The sequence below is a fragment of the Phodopus roborovskii genome, unplaced genomic scaffold, assembly GCF_943737965.1.
Source record: "Phodopus roborovskii unplaced genomic scaffold, PHOROB, whole genome shotgun sequence".
Classification (NCBI taxonomy): domain Eukaryota; kingdom Metazoa; phylum Chordata; class Mammalia; order Rodentia; family Cricetidae; genus Phodopus; species Phodopus roborovskii.
The window spans coordinates 51,704,019-51,724,940 of record NW_026126433.1 but is presented as its reverse complement, the minus strand read 5'-3'; the positions used below and the strand labels follow the sequence as shown (position 1 = coordinate 51,724,940).

At 45.3% G+C, this 20,922-nt stretch overlaps 1 protein-coding gene across 2 annotated transcripts in view; it reads right to left on the bottom strand.

Moving 5' to 3' along the window:
- The window catches only part of Susd4 (sushi domain containing 4), a 117,122-nt gene that overhangs the window by 49,967 nt on the left and 46,233 nt on the right, over positions 1-20,922 (bottom strand). For both annotated transcript variants that reach the window (XM_051186493.1, XM_051186494.1), the window contains exon 3: positions 2,236-2,448. In XM_051186493.1, coding sequence (XP_051042450.1) covers positions 2,236-2,448 — 213 coding nt within the window. The remainder of the gene's footprint in view (positions 1-2,235; positions 2,449-20,922) is intronic.

Below are 20,922 nucleotides of genomic sequence, written 5' to 3'. Positions count from 1 at the left end.
AGCTCTCTGCAACTGTGAGCCTGGAGGACGGAGATGCTGCCTTAATTGCCCTTAGGGCTGTCCTTCAGCAAGCCTGTTTCTCCACCACTTCTGTCTTGCTGGTTTTCAGTAGAGCTGAAGCAATCCCTAAGGGTTCCCATAACATTAAGATTACCTTCAGTTCTGTTACTTTCTCATAAACTGTGTGACCTTGAGGAAGTGAATGAGCCTCTCTGAGTCTCAGCCACCCAAACAGAAAATGAGAACATAAATCTCATTTCATAGGGTGCCAAAGAGTCTGAAATAAACCTCCATTAGCTCCATTTCAAAATTTTCTCAGCCTTCCTGCAAGGGCAGCAAATTAATCTAACAACTCTTATTAACCACTCAGCGTAAATGTGAAGCACTCAGCTACAGTTATTTACAAAGTAGGAAAAAAAATCTTCATGGTGTAGACCCCACTCCCGACCTTCCCTATGAACTGTGAAGAAGAAAGGGCCAGGCAGATAACTCAGTGGTAGAGAGCTAACCTAGCATGCCCAAGGTCCTGGGTTCAAATCAAAAAAAATAAAGAACACCAAAGACATCAACAATAACCTTGTCCACCATTGAGACACAACAGCCACCTCTGCAGGCCAACTTCCCTAGGATCAGTGGTGCCACTGTAAGTAAGCTGGCGGTCTGCTCTTCCAAGTTTTCACAAACACAGCCTAACACAACACCAGAATACAGATCTGGACCGCCATTTAGTGTCAAGGTCCGGTTTCAGGTGGCAGGATGGGAGTGCTGAGTCTGGACACATGCCAGCACTTCACACGGTGCCTTCTCTGTGTGTCTTGGCACACAAGAAGCCCCCAGCCAAGGAGATTGCTCAACACCTGGAATCATCTCTACAGCACACAGGGCTGGCACTCACTTTAAAGATGCTAAGCTGCTTTTGTTTTGCCCCAAGAAGATGAAACAAGAGAAGGCCTTCATTTCCGGGCAACATTTTGGGCCTTTCTTCTCTTTTACTTTGTCATCTCATGCCCCTGGGCACAGGGCTTCTCAGGCCACGGGCTTTGGCAGGGAGTGCAGACATGAACCAAATAAACCTCTAGTTTAATAGAATTCTACAGAGCACAGCTCACATAGGATCCACGCAAGAGGGAACAGTGAATTTATTAGTGAAGACTTTAAGGGCAAGACTTCCTACTTGTTCATCCTTTGCAATTTCCATAAGAAAAGGTGTAATAAAAAGTGCTTGTCAGATTAACTCAGTTTAAAAGTTTCATAAAGCGGGGCTGGAGAGACGACTCAGTGGGCAAGAGGCACGCACTGCTCATGGAGGGCTGAGTTCAGTTCCCTGCACCCATGCTGGTGGGTTGGCCTGTGACTCCAGCTTCAGGGCACCCAACACCTCCAGCCTCCACAGGCATTTGCTCTCACAGAAGCATCCTCACCCACAGACACATATGCACAGTGTAATTTTTTTTTTAAAGTTTCAGTAAGAAAGTACACATTATTACATCACAGTGATTCTTCCCACATTATCATAAAATCTTGCTCCCAAAGAGAAACGGAAGCCGGCTCCTAACGAGCTCAGACATTAGTGGAGCAGGAAGCAGGGCAGGCCTGTGCCTCCTGGAGGTTACAGGTTTGAGCTAATTTCCGATCCGTGCCTATTCCAACTTCAGCCTCGCCGATCCTGGGAGAGTCATAATCAATCTCCTAGCGTTCCAATTAATTAAGCAATTCATTTTTCATAGCTCTAAACATTGTCTACAGAGCAAAAATAAAACAAAGTGAGATGGAGCATAAGAGCATATGAGAGTGTTGCAGCCAGCAGCCACAGGCGAGCCGCCAGAAGCCAGGGAGCACTCTGCAGCAACAATGGATTCAGGGGTCACTGCTAGAAAGGGCTGTCCCCGTCGTAACTCCTTCGTGAACAAGTCACACCACACACTGGGCTTAAAAGCAGTAGCTGACTTGATTCTGAGTCCCAGCCCACCTTTTGTACGATCAGCTTCTGCACTCTTCACTGAGAGTGAGCGCTGAGCTGGCAGCCTGATCTCAATGTGCCCTGTGTGATCTCAGTGCTCTCTTGCTCTAGCCAAAACGGTGATACACCGGATGGTGACTGACAGAGAAAGAGGACCGTGCAAACTCATCTTGTAGACTAGACCACCAGCCCTGGGAAAGATGCCTCTAGAGTATCCACTGCCCTCATCCCCAAGAGTCCCACCTCTGGCTCCCATGGAGGGGCAGGCTCTTTACCTTCTTGTATGCAGACAGGCTTGTCACTTGGGACCCAGCCTAGGGTCCCATTAAGGTATTTCACACACAGTCTCTTTGTAGAGCCCTTCAGCTTGAATCCGTCTTGGCAGTGAAATCGGGCTACAGCATTTTCGAAGAAAACTCCTCCACTGGGGGTCCTGAAGCCATTCTCTGGAACGCCTGGGTCACCACACACGTCAACGTCATCGAACCCTACATTGACACAGAGAGAAAGTGCCTTGAATACTTCTCCAGGAACTGTATTCCTGTGCCTTGAGCCACTCCATCCTTATGAACAACACTAAGAATCCCAACCTGTTAGCTTGCGTTCCATTGCTTAGGATAGGCAAGAATAAGGAAGATGCAGCTTCTATCTGCATAATGTCCCAAATGTGCCCTTAATGGGGAGGCACAGAAATACCCAAGCTCTCAACCGACATCTACTATAAAACAAGGAAAGCCAATGCAAAAATCCTCACTGAGCGGATATTGGGAACCAGTATGGATAACTCCATGGAGATGAGTTTGGTGTGCCCATCTTCAACTATCAGTACAGTCCGCTGGTACCACTTCTCAGATTTAAGAGGACAGCACACAGTCCCGGGGCTCCTAGAAACTCACCCGCTTTCAGATGCTGCCTGGATGCTAGCTCATGAGGTAGCCACTCCTCTGCTAAAGGTCCTCAACTGTCGGTGACACCCCTGTGTGCTTGTGTGAGACTCACCCTCCCTCGACACCCGCCTTCGGGGTCACTGTGCTAAAAGCCTCTCAGCATGGGAGACACAGCGGTGTCAGCATTGTCCAAAACTCACTGTCAGAGTTCCCTCTGTGCAGAGATGAACAGGAATGGTGGAGGGAGAGGACAACTAAGAAGGGAGGCAGTAGTGGGGGCAGCATACCCATTTCTACCCCTTAACGTATGAGCACGCGGGAAACTACATCACAGCAAGAAGGCACTGTTCGGGTACCAATAGTCCTGTCCCAACGAGGGTACTGGAAAGTTGTCACATGATTGCTTCACGGTTTGCACATTTAGGGAAGGTGGGTCATCAGGTACTTCTGGGGTAAAGGGAGTCCTAACTTCCTTCGGCCTGGAAGGACACACATTCCCACAGTGGGTCATCCTGATGGAGTTAGTCTCTCCTAATTTTAGAGAATGGGGTACATGTGTGACAGCGGGAGCCACAGAAGGGCATGCGGAGGGTGGAGGAGCCTCCAGAAGGCCTCCAGCTGAGTCCTTAAGACAGTGGACACCAGCCAGAAAGGAATGGACATCATGGGTGCAGGTCAAGAGCATTCATGGCTAAAGGCAGAGGACACTGTGACACAGCCTGGATCTAAGAATCTTCACACAACAAAGAAACACAGTGGAGAATAGGAAGGTGTAGCTGAGGATAGCTGAGGGGGACATTCCAGCAAACTGCTAGGGAACAGGGGTACAGGAGATACTTATCTCTTACTGAAACAGAAGGGAGGTCTTGCTACACCCTTGACTGAGGGAAAGACATTTCTCACAATGCAAGCATTCTCAAAATATATACAGGAAGCCCCTCTTCCCATCGAGGTAGCCTGGGCTCACCCCTCAAGGTTTTCCTCAATGTAACTAGAACCGTTAGAATACTTATCTGCATCCTTTTCTGGTCTGTGAAAGCCTAAGCAGGAGACTCACCTCCCTCATCTCCTCAGCATCCAGCACTGTGTGTGACAACTTCCACAAGCACATTAGTGAAAGATGATGGGCCAGGTAGATGTGCAGATGGGTGGTTAGGTGTGTGTGTGGGCAAATGGATGGACGGATACATTAAGTAGGTGGATGGACAGGTCAACAGATGGATGGGTAGGTAGGTAGAGGTGCAAATGGAGGGACATAATAAATGAGAGGATGGATGGATGAGGAGATGGATAGATGAATAGATCTGTGGATGGATAGATTGATAGATAGGTTTATAAATGGATAAACATATGAGTGGATGAATAGATGGGTAGATACATGAATGGGTGGATGAGTAAAGGGTGGTGTTTGCTTATATGCATGGATGTGCCAACTATTCTGCTAGACCCATCCCTCCCCATGAGAAGCAGGACCACCAGTGGCCAGGAGCGCATGCAGGTTACAGACAGGTATGACATCCTTTCCTGCAGCACTCTTCTCTCACTTTCCTATAGACTATGATCCTTAATCTTTTTGCTTCCACTTTTTTTCCTTTCCAGGAAACACTGTAGCTCTGGCTGGCCTCAAACTCACAGAGATTTGCCTGCTTCTGCCTCCAGAGTGCTGGGATCAAATGTATGCACCACCACACCCAGCTCCTCAGTTTTCTACAACCCAAATGTCTTAGTGCTATTCTTCAACACAGGGTCAGGGTAGGTTCATGCTGCCTGGGGCATCTATGCTCCCCCAATATATATTTTTAGTCTGTTACCCCTGCTACCAAACATCAGCACTGCTGACTTTGGAGTTCCCCCAGCTGGCCACACCCTGTCTTTGGCCACAAAGCCGTTCTCCTCCAGAGAAGACGAGACTAGTCAAGGGAGGGCTGAAGATCCATCAGACAAGACGACCTAACCTATCAGGAAAATCACTGGGCTAATCAAAAAATGATGAGAGCGTCATGAAAATTACAACAGGAAGACGAGAGACCTTCCTCATGAGGGACTCTGTAAGACACAGCCCCAGCAGCCCTCTGCTTCCATTCAACCACAGCTAACCATGGCCATATTCCTAAGCCTGGTGCGGAGCTGACAGTCTGCAGTGTTGCTGGCCAGGGATCCAGCCACAGGTACAGAAGAGGTGCAGTGTAAAGAACCATCAGAAGGCAGGATGGCACAAGAAGAAAATATTCTTCATTTGGACAACTAATCCCATTGAGCAAGGTAGTAATTTTCTAGGCCTGCTAGATTTCAGAGTCTTTGTTTCAAATTATCCCTTGGTGGATCAATTGCCAGCCCAGGCCATTTTTCTGCAGAGCCTTTTCTTCGTGTCCTTCCATGATGATGATGATCAGCCCGTCTGATAACAGGCCCATTAAGGAGTGGGCTGATGTAGGTATTAGGAGGCATGGAACATAACTCGTGTACAGGCCCACTCAAATCGCCTCTCAAGAATCTGCTTTCTTAAAACCCCAACACATTCCCTTCCCATCCGTCAAATTCTGCCAATGCTTTGGAACTAAGTGGTCACAGCCTGGAGGGAAGAGGGAGTTCCCAGAATGGTTTCTGACATGTTTGCTCTTGGGAGGAGTTGGAGGAGGATTGGGAGTGCTCATTTCAAACAGTCCTCAGCAGCAGCTGCCCCTGGTTGTTCCTATTATAGTCACTCTAGAGTACAATGTATGTACTCAAGACACACTCAGGCAAAACCTTGACTGGGATATAGGTGCCCAGATATTAGTCCCCATGTACAGGGATTGATGTGTCACTTTTCTGGGTGATTTCAACCTGAGACTAGAGATCAAGCAGAATGGCATTGTGTGCCCTCTTAGTGTGGGGTGGTCTCTTTCAGTGTTACAGGCATGGACAAAACAAAGAGAGGAATAGGAAAGTGTTTATTCTCCATAGCTGCTAGTCTTTAAGCTGGAACACTGGTCCTCTGCTTTTGGATCAAGACTCAGCTCAGGACTTGCACCCTGGCTCTCCTGGGCCTTAAACTTCTGCACTTTGACTAGAACTAAAGCACTGATTGTCATGGGTCTCTAGGAGACGCAGATGATGGGTGGATGGGTGGGTGGATGGATAGATGGATGGATGGATTGCTGGGTGGGTAGATGAATGGACAGTTGGGTAGGTGGATGGATGGATGGATTGCTGCATAGGTAGTGAATGGATGGGTGCATACGTCACTGGGTGGGTAGATGAATGGATGGATGGATGGATGGGTGGATGAATTAATGGATGTATTGCTGGGTGGGTAGATCAATGGATGAGTGAGTGAATGGACATACAGATTAATGTTTTCTATTGGTTCTGTTTTCCTGCAGAACACAGACTTTCAAAGTGCTTAGGCACTTCTAACTTGTGCATAACAGGGATGCCAACCACCCTGCCTACAGAGGCCACTTCTCTCAAGAACCCCAATTCACATATACAATTGACTCACGGAATGAGGTTAATGCCTGAACACTGGGGTCTGGACAGCCCAGCCAGACAGCCCTAGCCTGTGGTCCCTGCCCAGCCTGTGGTCCTTGTCCTAGCAGTCTCCACCCTCGCCTCTGATGCCTACAGCACTGGGTGCTCTGAGCCTGCACCTCCCTTTCCCTCTTAGGTATCAGCATCTCATTTCCAGCTGCTTTTCCTCTTGTGAATCCAGGATTCCCTATTTTTCTTTTCTCTGAACCCAAATCCACCTGTGTAACAGGTATTGGGATCGCCCTTGTCTTCCCATACAAAGAAATGCATCAGGCCCTCTGTCTCATGATGAGGTCTTGACACTTCTGGCGTGGTTACTTCTGAAACTGCAGAAACCTGGGCGCCAGTTCTACTGTGAACAACATAAGAAGTCTTTGAAAGGGATCATAAAAACGAAAGAGGTGTGAAAAGCAATCTTTTGGGCTATTACAGCTGAAAAGTCATATTCTAGGAAGGAATAGTGTATCAAATGTAGCCAAATCAATTTAGAGCTGGGGCTGGGTTTCCATTTCTTTGTAAACTGCTCTATGGGTCTATAGGGGAAGAAACTGGATATAGACACAAAAATTGATTTTGTATGCATTTCTTTAGAGAGAGGGTACTGGGCAAGAGAGAAGGAGCCATCCCTGCAAACATTTAAACAGATATCTTTGCAGGTATTAAATAAAACTAAGAGCAATTCCCAAGCTTTCCCTCCCACCCAGAGCACTTACTGTAGTCTCAGTCAACCTTCAAATCACCTGCAAGGCCATTGATCTGACTCTGTGGTTAAGGGATGTGAGGCTGAGGGATTGGTGCAGTCACCCCAGTGGTGAAGACAGAACCCAAACCTGAGGATTCTGACTCAGTCTGGATCAGCCCTCCTGACACTAACGGCGTCACCTCTGCTTGGCCTTTTCCCATCAAATTTTTGTAGCGGCATCTTGTTCTGCCAGTGGAACTTCTTTTAAGTTGCCTTCAAATTTTAGTTTGCAAATGGCTCAAATCTTGTGACAATCTCAACTCTTAGATGTTTGCAAATTCTGTATATTAGAACAGTGCTGGGCAAAGACCAACACTGGGCTGTGCGATGCTCCACACAAGCCTCATGGTTTCCCCCAAAATGACCCTTTATCACCCCATCTCAGAGTCACCTAAGACATCTAAGAATCCAGAAAGTGACCCATCAAACATCTCCAGGCAATAGCGGGGGTTCATAGTCTACATCTTATGATGAAGATAGATATCCTTGCCTAGTCCTGGATGATGTCTGCATGAGATAGAGGAAATACCACAGACTGAACTGCATATTACCTTCAAGCCTCAGAGAACAAAGAGGACTATGTGGTGGGTTTCCAGGAGTCTCCTGAATACCCAAGCTCTTCCCTCCACATATTCCCATAGGCAAAGGCTTGCCTTTCTCCCAGCACCAAATGCCTTTTAGTCAGTAGCAACACATGGACAAAGCTGAGTATAGACAACAGTAAACTGTCTCTGTGCTTTGAGAAAAAGTTACATCAGGATGAGCACCCTGTGTCCCACAGAGAAAAATCTGTGAAAGGCCTTTAGGTGTCTGCAGCTCTGCAAGCGTATTTGTGTGCTGAAGTGAAATCCCACTGTCCTGGGACCTGTGCATGAGCACCACTGCACACTCCTCCCCTCATACCACACCCTCAGTTTCTTTCCCCTGCCGCAAAACTCCCACACTCTCAGAACAGCCTCTGCTTATTTTTCTGAGTGAACACATGTATTGACATCCTGTCTTATAAAGGATAAGATCAAGGCCCAGAAACCACTTGAGCTGGCATGTGTCTACACCACGGGATCCACAGTGAAAGAAGGGAGCGAGGCAGCATCGAAGAGGTAATGTCAAGCTATGAAGGGGAGTCTCTAATGACAATATTAAAAAACCCAGACACACCTGGGCATGGGCCATCTACTAACACAGGAGTACCTGGGAGCCCAATTTCTAGCCACCCTGCCATGGATGATGCATCAAGGCTATCCTTGCCCTGACCCCCAACCCCACCCCGACAGCCCATTTCAGTTCCTGGCTACACTTGATGCTCTCCATGACCAGGAAGTCTGTTTTGAGTCAGGGCCAGATTCTAATATCTGGGGGACTGCCTTCCCCAGCATCAGGTAACCAGAATCTGAGTCCATTCCACTGAGGAGCTGGGGCCAAGCCAGTCTACTGCAGAGACCTGGGGAGGCATCACCAAGAAGAGGAGGAGTCCCCAGGAGCAGTTCCTGACAGACAGGGAAGGGGACCCACATGGTTAGAATGACAAGGAAAATCACTGGGAAGATGTGACTTGCTTTACAAAGAATCTTTTGAACACATTTCCATGATTATTAAGTGCTTCTTATCATGGAAATTGGCACTTGTCCTGTGTTCCAGGACAGCCAATTTCCACATTTGGCAAAATTTCAGCTTTGTTTTTAAAAAGAAAACAGAAGGGGAAAAGGCATTTTTTTAAAAAAACAGACACAAGAAAGGAAAAGTTATGATCTGTTTATATTATTTATTCTGTCGACAAACAATGCTGTGTGGTGAAACATTGCTAATGATCTAATAAAGCAACTGACAATCAAAATGCAAAGCTAGCCATAGAGGCCAGGCAGTGGTGGTGCACACCTTTAATCCCAGCGATCAGGAGACATAGGCAGACGGCTCTCCACTAGTTCAAGGCCACACTGAGCTACATGAAATTGATCCAGTCTAAAAGAGAAACAGCTCACACAAAGGTGATCTCAGCGCTTAGGATCACACGCCTTTAACCCAGCACTAGGGAGGTGGAGACAGGAGTGATATGACTGGGAGGAGACAGGAACTGGAGGAATTACCGTCTGAGGTCTGGCGGAGAGCAGTGCGGTCTGGACTGAACTCTGAGGATTGGTGGAGATAGGATCGCCCAGTTTGGTCTGAGGCAGAGGTAAGAGCTAGTGGCCGACTGCTTTGCTTATCTGATTTTCAGCTTGAAGCTTGAACCTCAATATCAATCTCTGGGTTTTTATTATTTGTGTTACCTTGCTGTGTGGAGAAGAGGTGGGTGTTTGGGGGATAGCCATTCAACCAACTTCAGGAAACAAGAGTTTGAGTGTGCTCTCTCTCTCTCTCTCTCTCTCTCTCTCTTTGTCTCTCTGTGTCTCTATCTCTCTGTGTCTCTATCTCTCTCTGTCTCTCTTGTTTTTTGTTTTCTTTCTGGGGTGGGGGTGATGGGCAGGGTCTATCTATACAATGCTACAATCCTTACTAGATGAGGAGGCCTATCATAGAGACGTATTCCTATGATTATTCTTATTTTTTTTTACTTGATGCAAGATCCCACTGAGTGACCCAGATTGGCCTTAAACTCACTTGGCAGCCCTGGCAGGCCTGAATATGTGATCCTCCTGCCTCAGCCTCCCCAGAAGGGACCAGAGATTCATTCCAGACTTAGTTGCAATCAGCATTCTTCAGAAATAAAGCAGAATGACAGAAGAGGACATGGCTCCTCCTACCTGGGAGTTGAAGAAGGCTTTGAGTGGCTTTTCCTTGCATCCGTGCAAGCACGCTTTCTTGCATTTCCGTCCATATTGCTTTCTGAGACCACAGCCAGAAAGGTTAAACAAAACATAGCTTTTGCTACCACAGCTACAGCAAGATAGTGACGGCATGTTTATTACAAATGATGTAATGTAGCTTGTGTGTAAGGTTTAGAGTGAGAAAAATGCTTCGAACCCTAGCTCTGCAGGTGTTCTAGCTATGTAAGCTTGGGTAAGTTTCTTAACCTCTCTGTGTCTTTAGCTTTCTTCTATATAAAGGAAGTGTTGTAAGAAAAGTCTCCATTATTGTGAACTTTTAGTGAGATATAAATACATACAAGGCAGTGAGTGGTGGATGACAGGCACAGTACAAGCTGCTGTGTTAATATTCAGCAAGTTCCTACAGAGGAGATTGCACCACTCTTCATAGAACCACCTCAAGGTACTCAAGCCTACCCTTTCTCTTAACTGACCCTGGTGAACATGACTGCTGCACTTGAACAACAAAAACCTACAAATAGAGCCCTTCCCTTGGCCAAAGCAGTACGCTATGGAAACTTTCAGGGCAACACACAGACCTCCCGGGGAACTGAACCAGGGCTCTTTCAGAACACAGCCTGGAGAGGGAACACCAAGGCCAGCAGCATTCAGTGCACAGAGGGCTGCAACCTTGTTTGCTGAGACAGTAACCAGGTCCTGCAGAAGACAGCCAGTGGTCCCTCTGGGATAAGAAGTCAGCCTCCAAAACAATTCCTGATTTGGGTACAAGATACCAATGAGGCTAACAGAATCCAAAACCAAACCAAGTACACAGACACCAAGATCCTGAGATGGAAACAGCAGGAGCTTGGAGTGCAAGAAGACAGGGGCTGGGGATAGAGGCTCCAATGGGAGATAACACAGTGGCCAAACCTCAGTGACAAGGAAACTCAAGCTTCAACAAAGGAGACAGAAGGCTCCTACACTCATTTCCCTGCCTGTGAGCCTGGCATCGTCACCCCTTAATTCAGCATGCCTTCAGTTGCATACTTTAAGAGTACTGGGGGAAGGGGGCAGTGACTACTGCCATTTGTTGGTCCAACCAAGATTTTTTTTCTTGAAAAAGCAGTACCCTTTGAGAAGCAGGGCAAAGGAACTGGAGAAACCCTGGCTAGTTACTATAGTAATATTTCTGCCATCCAGGGAGCATGATATGGCTATTTATTTTAGTAGACTTTCACTTGAGATAGCACTTAAATATGGCTTTCTGAAGGCAACAATGAGTATTGGGACGAAAGATTCATCTTCATGGGTTGAAAGCTCAACATCTGGATTGCATTTCTCAGAAACTACATGAAATGCCCCACAAGTGAGCACGTGTTAGGAATATCTGGATGCTAATCAAGTTAGGTAACATTTCCCCAGAAACAGTGGGGAGGTTTTAATGTTTTGAGAAATATCCGGAGATGAATAGAAAGTCTGCTATGTCTGAGCAAGTGTAAACATCACAAAAATAAGTCTTAATGGCATAATTTAGACTTGATTAAAATGGAGAAAGACCACAGATGTGGGTGTCAGAGCCATCCCCGTTTGATGCCAGAACTGATATTTCCCCCTCTTGATTTAATTTGCTTTGATTACCCAATTATTCCTAAGTCTTTTCACTCAGTTTCAGTTCCAATAAAACCGATCACAAAGCTAACTCATAATGCGATTTTCACTGCAGTCTCCTGATACTGCTTCGTGAGTGCTCAGCCAACAATGCAATAGAGTCATCCCAGACCATACCATGCCAGCATAAAACAGCAGCATCCACCTGCATCCAAAGGGATCGCTGAGTACCAGCCACCAGGACTAGTCAGGCCCTCTGTCAGCTGGAGATGGCAGGGATGTGTTGATATAAATTGATACAGTTGTGCAGACATCTAGATGATGTGTGATAGAGTTTTAGACAATGAGTTGCTATGGTTAAAGATATATCTCCCTTTTATCTCCTCAATAAATGATTACTGAGAAAAATGTAGTTTCCTGTCTAGCTAGCTCTTGACCTTGGAGGTGTAACTTGGTGGTTCCTAGTTTTAATATTTAACTGAGACAAGGTCCACATAGCCTTAAACCTCCTATGCAGGCCAGGATGACCTTGAACTTCTGGCCTCTTGTCTCTGTCTCCCAAGTGCTAGGGCGACAGGTGTGGAAATATTTAGATGAATAGAAATGGGTTAATAATTAAGAAACAGCTAGCCAATAAGAAGCCTGAGCCAAACAGTTTATAATTAATATAAGTCTCAGTGTGTTTTGGGGACTGCAGGGCAACAGGCCCAGGCAGGAAAGAAACTCAGTCTACAAATGGCACCCTCAATGTGGGGCAAGAATTTCCACATAAAACCTGACAAAAGCTTAAAAAGGATTCTAAACACAAAAGAACAGAGACAAGCATGGCTTCTTAGTAGCAGCGTTTTCTTGGCTGAGCTCTGTTTGTTAGAGACAAGCAGAGATTCATGGTTCCTTTAAGGGAGGCTTCCTGACTCAGCATTACTGGCAAAAAATGCACATGGCTCTTTCAAGAGGCCCTGCTACCCAACAATTAAGTGGTGTTTGTAAGCAGCCAGTCGCATGCTTCTTGGTGGTGACATGAACCTAGAAACTCCTCAGAATTGAGGCAACAAGCAAGGCTCCCACCAGTACTCAGCCATGAAGCAACTCTCAAAAAACCAACGAACAAGACATACAGAAAAGATAGATTAGAAAAACAAAATCTCTAATTGGTATATGGTATGTTTTAAAATATACGTAGGCTTGGGAGAGTAAAGAAAAAGGATAAAGTGGTTAAAAAGAGAAATAGAGTGGCTAGGTGTGGTGGTACAGGTCTTAATCCCAGCACTCTGGAGGCAGAGGCAGGCAGATCTCTGTGATTTCAAGGCCAGTCTTGTCTACAGAGTGAGTTCCAGGACAGGCAAAACACATAGAGAAACCCTCTCTCAAAAGAACCAAAAAATAAAAATAAAAAAATAGAGTAATTTAAAAAAAAAGCCACATAAAGATGGAAAATGCACAGAGTCTGGATACTGCATGTTATTGTGTTGTCTTTGAATCATTTGATTGCTGAGAGGGAGTAACAGCTGTAAACAGACATCTGATTATACAGGCTGCTGGATTAATCTGACCTATATATTTTGAAAATGCCTTGACTTCAAGTTTTAAGTCTAAGGACATGTTACTTTGGAAAAGAGGTTCTGGTTTGTTTCCACAGAAGATGAAAAGCTGTGGGTTCCTTCTAGACTAATATGGGTTGATCAAGCAAGAACCCCCTGAAGCAGTGGCCCAGGTGATCCAACATCCAAAACAGTTGAGACAATGTAGTCTCAGACTATTACAGTCAGGATTTGGCCAGGTTTCTGGGTTTTCTCAGGATCCCCTTGGAATTGACATCACCCCCAAACTGTAGGAAGCAGTTTGGAGAGAATGATACACAAATTCCAAAATATTATTTGTTTTCAATTAGACTGGGTTGGTTATAAATGGTTAATGTTTACAGCCAATCTTTTCTAAAAGAAAAAAAAGGGGGATATTATACAGAAATGAATACTTTGCATTGGTAAAGATTTTGGTTTATATACAAATTTAAGGTCAATTTTGTTATATATTTCTACTCTTCTTTAGGTATTATTTATATACAGCTCTTTTAAAAACATAATGTACAATTAAATACTGATTATAGATAGCCACCTATAATAGTCAAAATTTACAGTCATGTTGGTTAGGTTTTCTTTAGACAAAAGGGGAATTGTAGCAGCATCTTGCCTTTCTAGGGAACTTATGGTGGTGGCCACACCCTTTGGGCGTGGTTTCAGGTTCAGGTATGACCCATTACAAGGTAGAGGGGGAGGGCTGGCAATTGCTCTCTTGGGCTGTAGAGAGCATGGGAATGGCAGCAGAGACTGCATCTTCTGGAGCAGGAAGACTTCAGCAGTTACTTATTCTTATCTGTGTAGGTAATAAATACCTAATTACCATTTATCTTGGGTCTGATGGATTCATTTGAACCCTGCCTTCAAACAGGTAACAATCTCCCAGACTGTAAGTGCTCAAACCAGTGGTTCTCAACTTATGGGTCACAATCCCTTCCTTGGAGTGGGGGGAGCAGTCAAACAACCCTTTCACAGGGGTCACCTAAGACCATCAGAAAACACAGACATTTAAATTACAGTCATAACAACAGGAAAACTATTCTTAAAAAGTAGCAACAAAAATAATTTTATGATTGGGGGGGCACCCAAACATGAGGAACTGCATTAAAGGGTTGCAGAATTAAGAAGGTTGAGAACCACTGGCCTATACTAAGATAGCCTGGAAGACAAGTCATGAGAAATTGAAGGAAGAAAGGAAGGAAGGGAGGAAGGAAGGAAAGCTTTGGAAGCCTGTGGCTGTTTTCTATTTATAAAATTAAAATTTTCTGTCTTTTTTACATGCAACAGCTTTCATAGACAATACTAAAACACATTTCCCACATGTACACAGCTTCACAGTTTACAGAGCGTTTTTACACACACTGTCTTGCTTCATCCTATAGCAACCCCAAGAGATCACTCCAACAGTTTGATACCATTAACTCTCACAGTCACTGTAGAAAGCCCAACTGTTAACAGCAATAACTTTCAGGCAAGCAGTCTTTTTTAGCAGAACTACACTCTACCCACCTCAATAGTTCATTCACAAAGTATCATCTAAGCCAGTACGTGAGTTTTTAATCTCTACACTCTCAAGTGCCCTTGGAACTTGTGTGTGTAAGGTATGTGTGTGAGTGTGGGAGTCTGGGTATAAATGTATGTATGAGTATATGTGTGTGGTGTATGTATGTATGTGTGTGTGAGAATGTGTATATGTGTATATATGTGTGTGTATGGTGTGTATATATGTGTATATGAGTATGTATGTATATGTGAGTGTGGTGTGTGTATATGTGTGTGGGGGGTGTTGGGGGGAGAAGGAGTTATGCATTAGTAAACTTGCCCTTACTATGATAAAATTCCTAAGATAGTCAGATTATAAACAGGAAAGGATCATGTTCCTTCAAACTCTCAGAAGTTCTCACCCATGACAGGCAGGCCCGGATGCTTTGAGGCAGTACTTAATAGTATGTGTGTGCATGCACACGTATGATCGTGTGTGTGTGTGTGTGTGTGTATGTGTGTGTGTGAGTGTGTATGTGCACACTCGTGTGGGTATGTGGGGGAGAGGGGCAGTAGAAAAGCTGCTCATCTCATGGCAATGAGAAATGAAATGGAGTGTGGGGACCAGGAGCTCATTATCCCCTCCAAGGGCACACTCCAGTGACCAACTGCATGCTACCAGGCCCTACTGCTCAGGTCCCAGCACATCAATCGCCCCAGTAGTACCAGGAGCTGGGTGCAGAACACATGTGCCCTTGAGAGATAGTCAACATGCAAACTGCAATAACTTGTGCAGTAAAAGATGGAAAAAAAAAAAAAAAAAAAAAGCACATCCTGCAGCGTGTGCAAAACAATCGCCGTCTCTCAGCACCAGGCTACACTGACAGTGAACCTCAGCTCATGATGCCCAAGTGTGAGAAGAGGGCTCTTCTTTGTTTTTTGTTTGTTTGTTTTATGTGTATGGGTATTCTGCCCGCAGGTGTATCTGTGTACTGTGTGCATGCCTGGAATCTGAGGTGGCCAGAAGAGGGTGTTGGTGGGTGCTGGATCTGAAAGTAGAGTTACAGGCAATTGTGAGCTGCCTTGTAGGTGCTGGAAATTGAACCCAGATCCTCTAGGAGAGCAACATGTGTTCCTAACTACTGAGCCAGCTCTGCCCTTCCTTTGTTTAGTTTTAGGATAAGTCAGAGGAAATTCTTTCACCACCTACAAATTGATCATCAAAACTTACAGAGACCGCCCGATCACCAACATGTCCTTGCTCTTCAACTCGGTGGTTCTGCTCCTTAATTGACATAGCATCAGCTCTTTTTAATGGATTGTGGAGCAGTAATTTATTTAAATAATGTACTCTAACAGATTTTATCACCTATCTACCTTTTAGGCTATTTAAGTCTTTATTAAAAAAAAATTCTGCAAACCACACAATAGTAGGCAAGTAGATAGAAACAGAAACTGTGTAGGAAGTGGTCTTAGAATTAACCTGAAGAACTTTCTTTATTAAACCAACAAAACAAACAAACAAGACATGCATGGCCTTGTAAGCTCACACAACTCTGAGGAAGAAAGGACTACAACATGGGGACAGATCTTACATCCACAGCTCTTCACTCTCCGGGGACAGCAGAACAAGCATCCATCAAACAAGGCAACACTCTGCCCGATGCTGCTGTGCATGTCCCGGCCTGAAGCTACCACACCCTCAGCTACTGCCAGGAAGACGGCAGTCATGAAATCAAAAGAGGGTGTCACGGAAATAGAAGAGCACCCAGCCAGAAGGATTCATTCAGAGAGACGTGGCTATTTTTTTGACTATAAAAAAAAAAAAAAAAAAACGAGAATATTGCCTTTATAATGAATGCATAAAAAAGAATTGTGTGTCTTCCTCTTGTGACGCATTATGCCAAAGAATCACGGGTAAAAAAGAAAAAGTTAAAACCAAAACAAAGAAAAATGAAACAGACCCTGTTGCAACTGATCAACAGTGGTTCAAGGTACAAACCAAAATGAAGAGAGATGCAGCACACAGGCCATCCCCAGACACTTTGGAAATGCCTGCACCACCCCTGCTTCCTCACTCCCTATGCACCATGTGCTGAGCAGCCTGTCTGGCTGGTGCTAGTGGATTCTGTCAGAGAAGGACCTGGGTCTGGGGCAGCAGCCAGGGGCCAGCACAGGGGGAGCTGGGCAAATTCGAACTACTGGGTTTGTATGGGGTCAATTCAGGGGCCACAGCCTGGCCCCCAAGTATGCCCTGAGCTGGGGAAGGGGCTATAGGAAGGAATGATGGAAGGGTTGCCTAAGCTCCCCAGAATAGCACAGCCCAACTTGCTGGCTGTACTGTGTGTGACTCAGAAAAATACAGTGATGTCAAGTTTCTCACAATTTTTGACAAGGATATTTACTGTTAACAGGGAGAAGCAAATGTAGATCTAGGATGCGTGGATTAAAGGCATTCTCAGGACAGGAGGGAATCGGTTAAGGGGCCAGTACTTTGGGACAAGTTTCGTTGTACTGAGTGCAGAGCTGACTAACCTTATTCTGTCTTTTATGAAACTTGGGTAACTGGTTTCTTGCATGTGACCCCCATGGCTTACAGAGTGCCACATCAACTACATGACAGCTTTGACAATGGGTCTGGCTGCTGGGATGATTCTGGGACATGCCTGTGTCTAAGAAGTAGGCCTCACTTATTACCTACAGGTCATGCTCCAGTGATGCCCATTTTACCTTTCACTGAGCTGTCCCATTCCTTAGGCAAGACAGCTCTGGGCAGTGCTTTTACCCACACAGGCCAGTAACCACACACTGTGTAAGAGTCAGCCTCAGGGGTCAGTATTGCTCTTCCTACATAGGAACAGCCATGGTACTGGATTGAGCCTCAGCCTAGAGTGCCTTTCCTGCTATTGTTTTACAACCGGAAATCCTTGTGTGAAATTTCCTACCACCTCCATTGCCAAACACGTGACAGAAGTTCCCCGGGAGCACCTGTACAAGAGGCAGCAAGCTGATATAATGAGCTGTTCATGGGATACAACGTTCCCAAACCATTTGATGTGTATTTGAAAAGCTACCGACAATTTCCTGTATTTGTTTTGGCTACCTCAAACAACACATAGCAGGATTTTTAGATTTTACACTTGTTCATTTTATATAAATATTTTGTTTATGTTTACTTATTTAATTTTGCATGTTTGAGAGTTCTCGAACACAAACACACACACACACACACACACACACACACACACACACACACACACAAGTAGAGGTCAGAAGTTAGTTCTTTCCTTCCACCTTGTGGGTCCTGGGGATTGAATTCATGTCTGGGCTTGGTAGAAAATATTTTCCCATCTAGCCATCTTGTTGGCCTAGGGTCTTTTTTTTTTTTTTAATATGAAGAAGAGATGTAACATATATAAGGAATAAAGTGAATGCTGACTGGTGATTTTTCTATTTTTTATGCAGCTCTGGGTTAACCACACTGTCTACAATGATCAATTGAACAGTTATATTCAAGAGACAAATGCTGTTTTTCGATGAACTCCACAGCACAAGACTGTTAAATTGGGGGTGGGTAAGAAATGTGGGAGTCAAAAGACACACACAGTCCTCAGGACCCCAAACATGACAAAGCAGTTGGTTCCTCCAGAGGTGTATAGCACAGGCTCAGCGCCACTCAGGAGGGTATTAAATCCTACAGAGGCACCAGCAAATAACATAATGTCCCTTTAGTGGCTCCCCTAAATCATCTTCCTGCATCAGAGCCGCACTGTCTCTGAGCCTCCCAGGACTCTAAAGGGCTGCAGCTATGGGAGAAAGGCTGTGACATTCAGAATGCGGCTGGGTGCTTTATGGCCCTCCTCCCCACAAGGGTCGCCTGCATGCTGAGAATAAATAGCGCTGGGTGGAGACCAGGGGACTCAGAGAGGAACAGCACAGATGGATTTGAGGGAAAGAGCAGGCTGGTGGGGATTGATAATGAAGCGTTGCGTGCTATCTGAAGCCACTTAATTTCCTAAACACTGTTTTATAGATATGCTGTCGGTGGAGTTGGCAGAGAATGGAGATAAATCAGAAATGGGGAGATGAAGTACCTCTAGTTCCCCCAAACAGACATCCTTGGCTATGGTCTTAGCTGAAATACTACCTGGATTTCTGAGAAAGGGCAATGATGCTACAAATGACATCAGATGTTCCTTGGGTAGCCTTTGCTGCTGGGAAAGTGGCTTCACTTAAACAAACAAACAAACAAACAAACAAACAAATGCCACTAAAGGGCACCGAACCATCAGTCCATTTTACTTGCAGATTTTGGTTCAGACTCATGGTAGAAATGGTGTGTGTCAGATGTGAAAGAGGTAGAGAGTGTTTGTGAGCCGTCAAATACCAGGATAAATTAGATTAACGCAGGGGAGAACTGCAAATAGATTCTTGTTTGCTCAGAAATACATTAAACAACTTTTTTGTAAAATAATAAAAAAGAAAAAAGAAAGAAATTCCCCAAACCTGTGACACAGAACCAGATAACGAAACAGAAAGATGTGCAGAAAGGACATAGGCAAAAATAAGACTTGCAGTGGGTTTCTGTCTGTTGTCACCCTCTTGCCGAAAGGCTGCAGAACGTCATGTCACGCCCTAGCATTCAGCCATATGGCAATTTGTTGGGAGTGCCATTCATTTCCTAATTTTATCTTGGGTATTAGACCTGGCACCTCCACCTGCACAGAATTATTAATTAGCAGCCAACAGCGTGCTCGGCCATCGTGCGCTCTATTTGCAGGACTGATGGGTCAGTTCATGAATGGTTGCTCAAAATGTTCTAACCCAGCCAATGAGGAAAAAAACACATGACTCTGAAGGACCCAGGACCCCGTGAACCCCCACATCCACACCCTGAGCTGTCGTGCAAATGAGATCGTAATCTCAAAGTCTGATAGGAAGAAAATGAAGCAGCTGCTATTTAATTTTTTATGGGGCCCACAATGTGTTTCATTAGCTGTTAAATAGGATGGACTGGGAACTGAATGCAGCCCAGGCCTCCATTCTGCAGGGCACACAGAAAAGGGCTGGATGGAATCACTCTCTCTCTAGGCTCTGGGAGGGGGGCAGGGAGGAGGGCAAGGTTTGACCACTGGTGCTGGCAAAGGAGCACCTAGCTTCCAATCCCAGTTGCTAGGCTGGTCTCATCCTCCACACCCCCCCCCCACACACACACGTCAACCTCAGCTAATTATAGAAGCTTCCAGAGATTTGTTAATCTAATCTACGAAAACCAGAGATTTGGAATTACTACTCCGGAAGTTGGAGGCATGATGAAGGCCCTTGTGTGCTTAGAAGATTCAGAAAGGCATACCATTGAATACTATTGAAAACAAATTGCATTGAAGCTGGGGTCCAAGGGCAACACGTCTGTGTGGACTCAAAGATGGGCTCCCTTGTGCAGAGCTTTCAGGAAAATGACTTCATTTTCTCTGTCTCTACTTAGTGAGCCAGTAAAAGGACAGTTGAGAAAAAGGAAGAAAGCAAAGGAAAGAAGAAGAAGAAGAAGAAGAAGAAGAAGAAGAAGAAGAAGAAGAAGAAGAAGAAGAAGAAGAAGAAGAAGAAGAAGACACAACTATTTCCAGGTCATTTTCACCTAAGGAGCATGGTACTGTCGCAGAGGCAGGGGGTGGGTCTGGGGAGCTGGCTCTGGGGCAGGAGCATTGGTACTAGCTTGAAGGCAGTGAGAACCCCTTAATTTGTAGCTGTTTGGTGTTTGGTTAGAAGTACTAGTGGCCTGGAACCCCAGAGCTTTCCAGCTGGTGTCTAAAGTCAGGGCCTTGGCCTATAGAATCTGCACCGACTGCAGGTGTCACAACCACATTGCAAGCCCTGGGAACCAGTGGTGCAGAAGACAATGACAGATGGGACCAGGAATCCAGCTCAGGATTTGGGTCAGAACCCAGGTGTGGATTCTGGCTTCGCCATCGCTTAGATTTGCCACATCAGGCTGACTACTGAACCTTTTTGTATTTCCCTGACCAGCAAAATGGAGAGCACAGGGCCATGGGAATTAAAGTCCTAAATGCTCAGGGTAAAAATTCGATTTTGGCAGAGCTGGATGATGGGTGGATCTACCCCTTGGTTCAAGCTTGTGTCAATGTTTCTGTGGTCCCCAAACCAGGAGGATGGTAAAGGAGGTAGACAGATCTCAAAGGCAGTTGGCTCACAAACATTCCAGAAATCTCTTTTTGAACAGAGTATCTGTTCTCTACCAGCTGAGTGCTTTCTCTCCTAGAACACAGGGTATGGTACTTCACGTTCTCAACTCATATAGGGAAGGAGCCGAGGGAGTGGAACCCTGAGACCACCATTATGTTTCCTTTCATGCAATTCCAGGTACAACATCATTCCACACTTGTGTGTG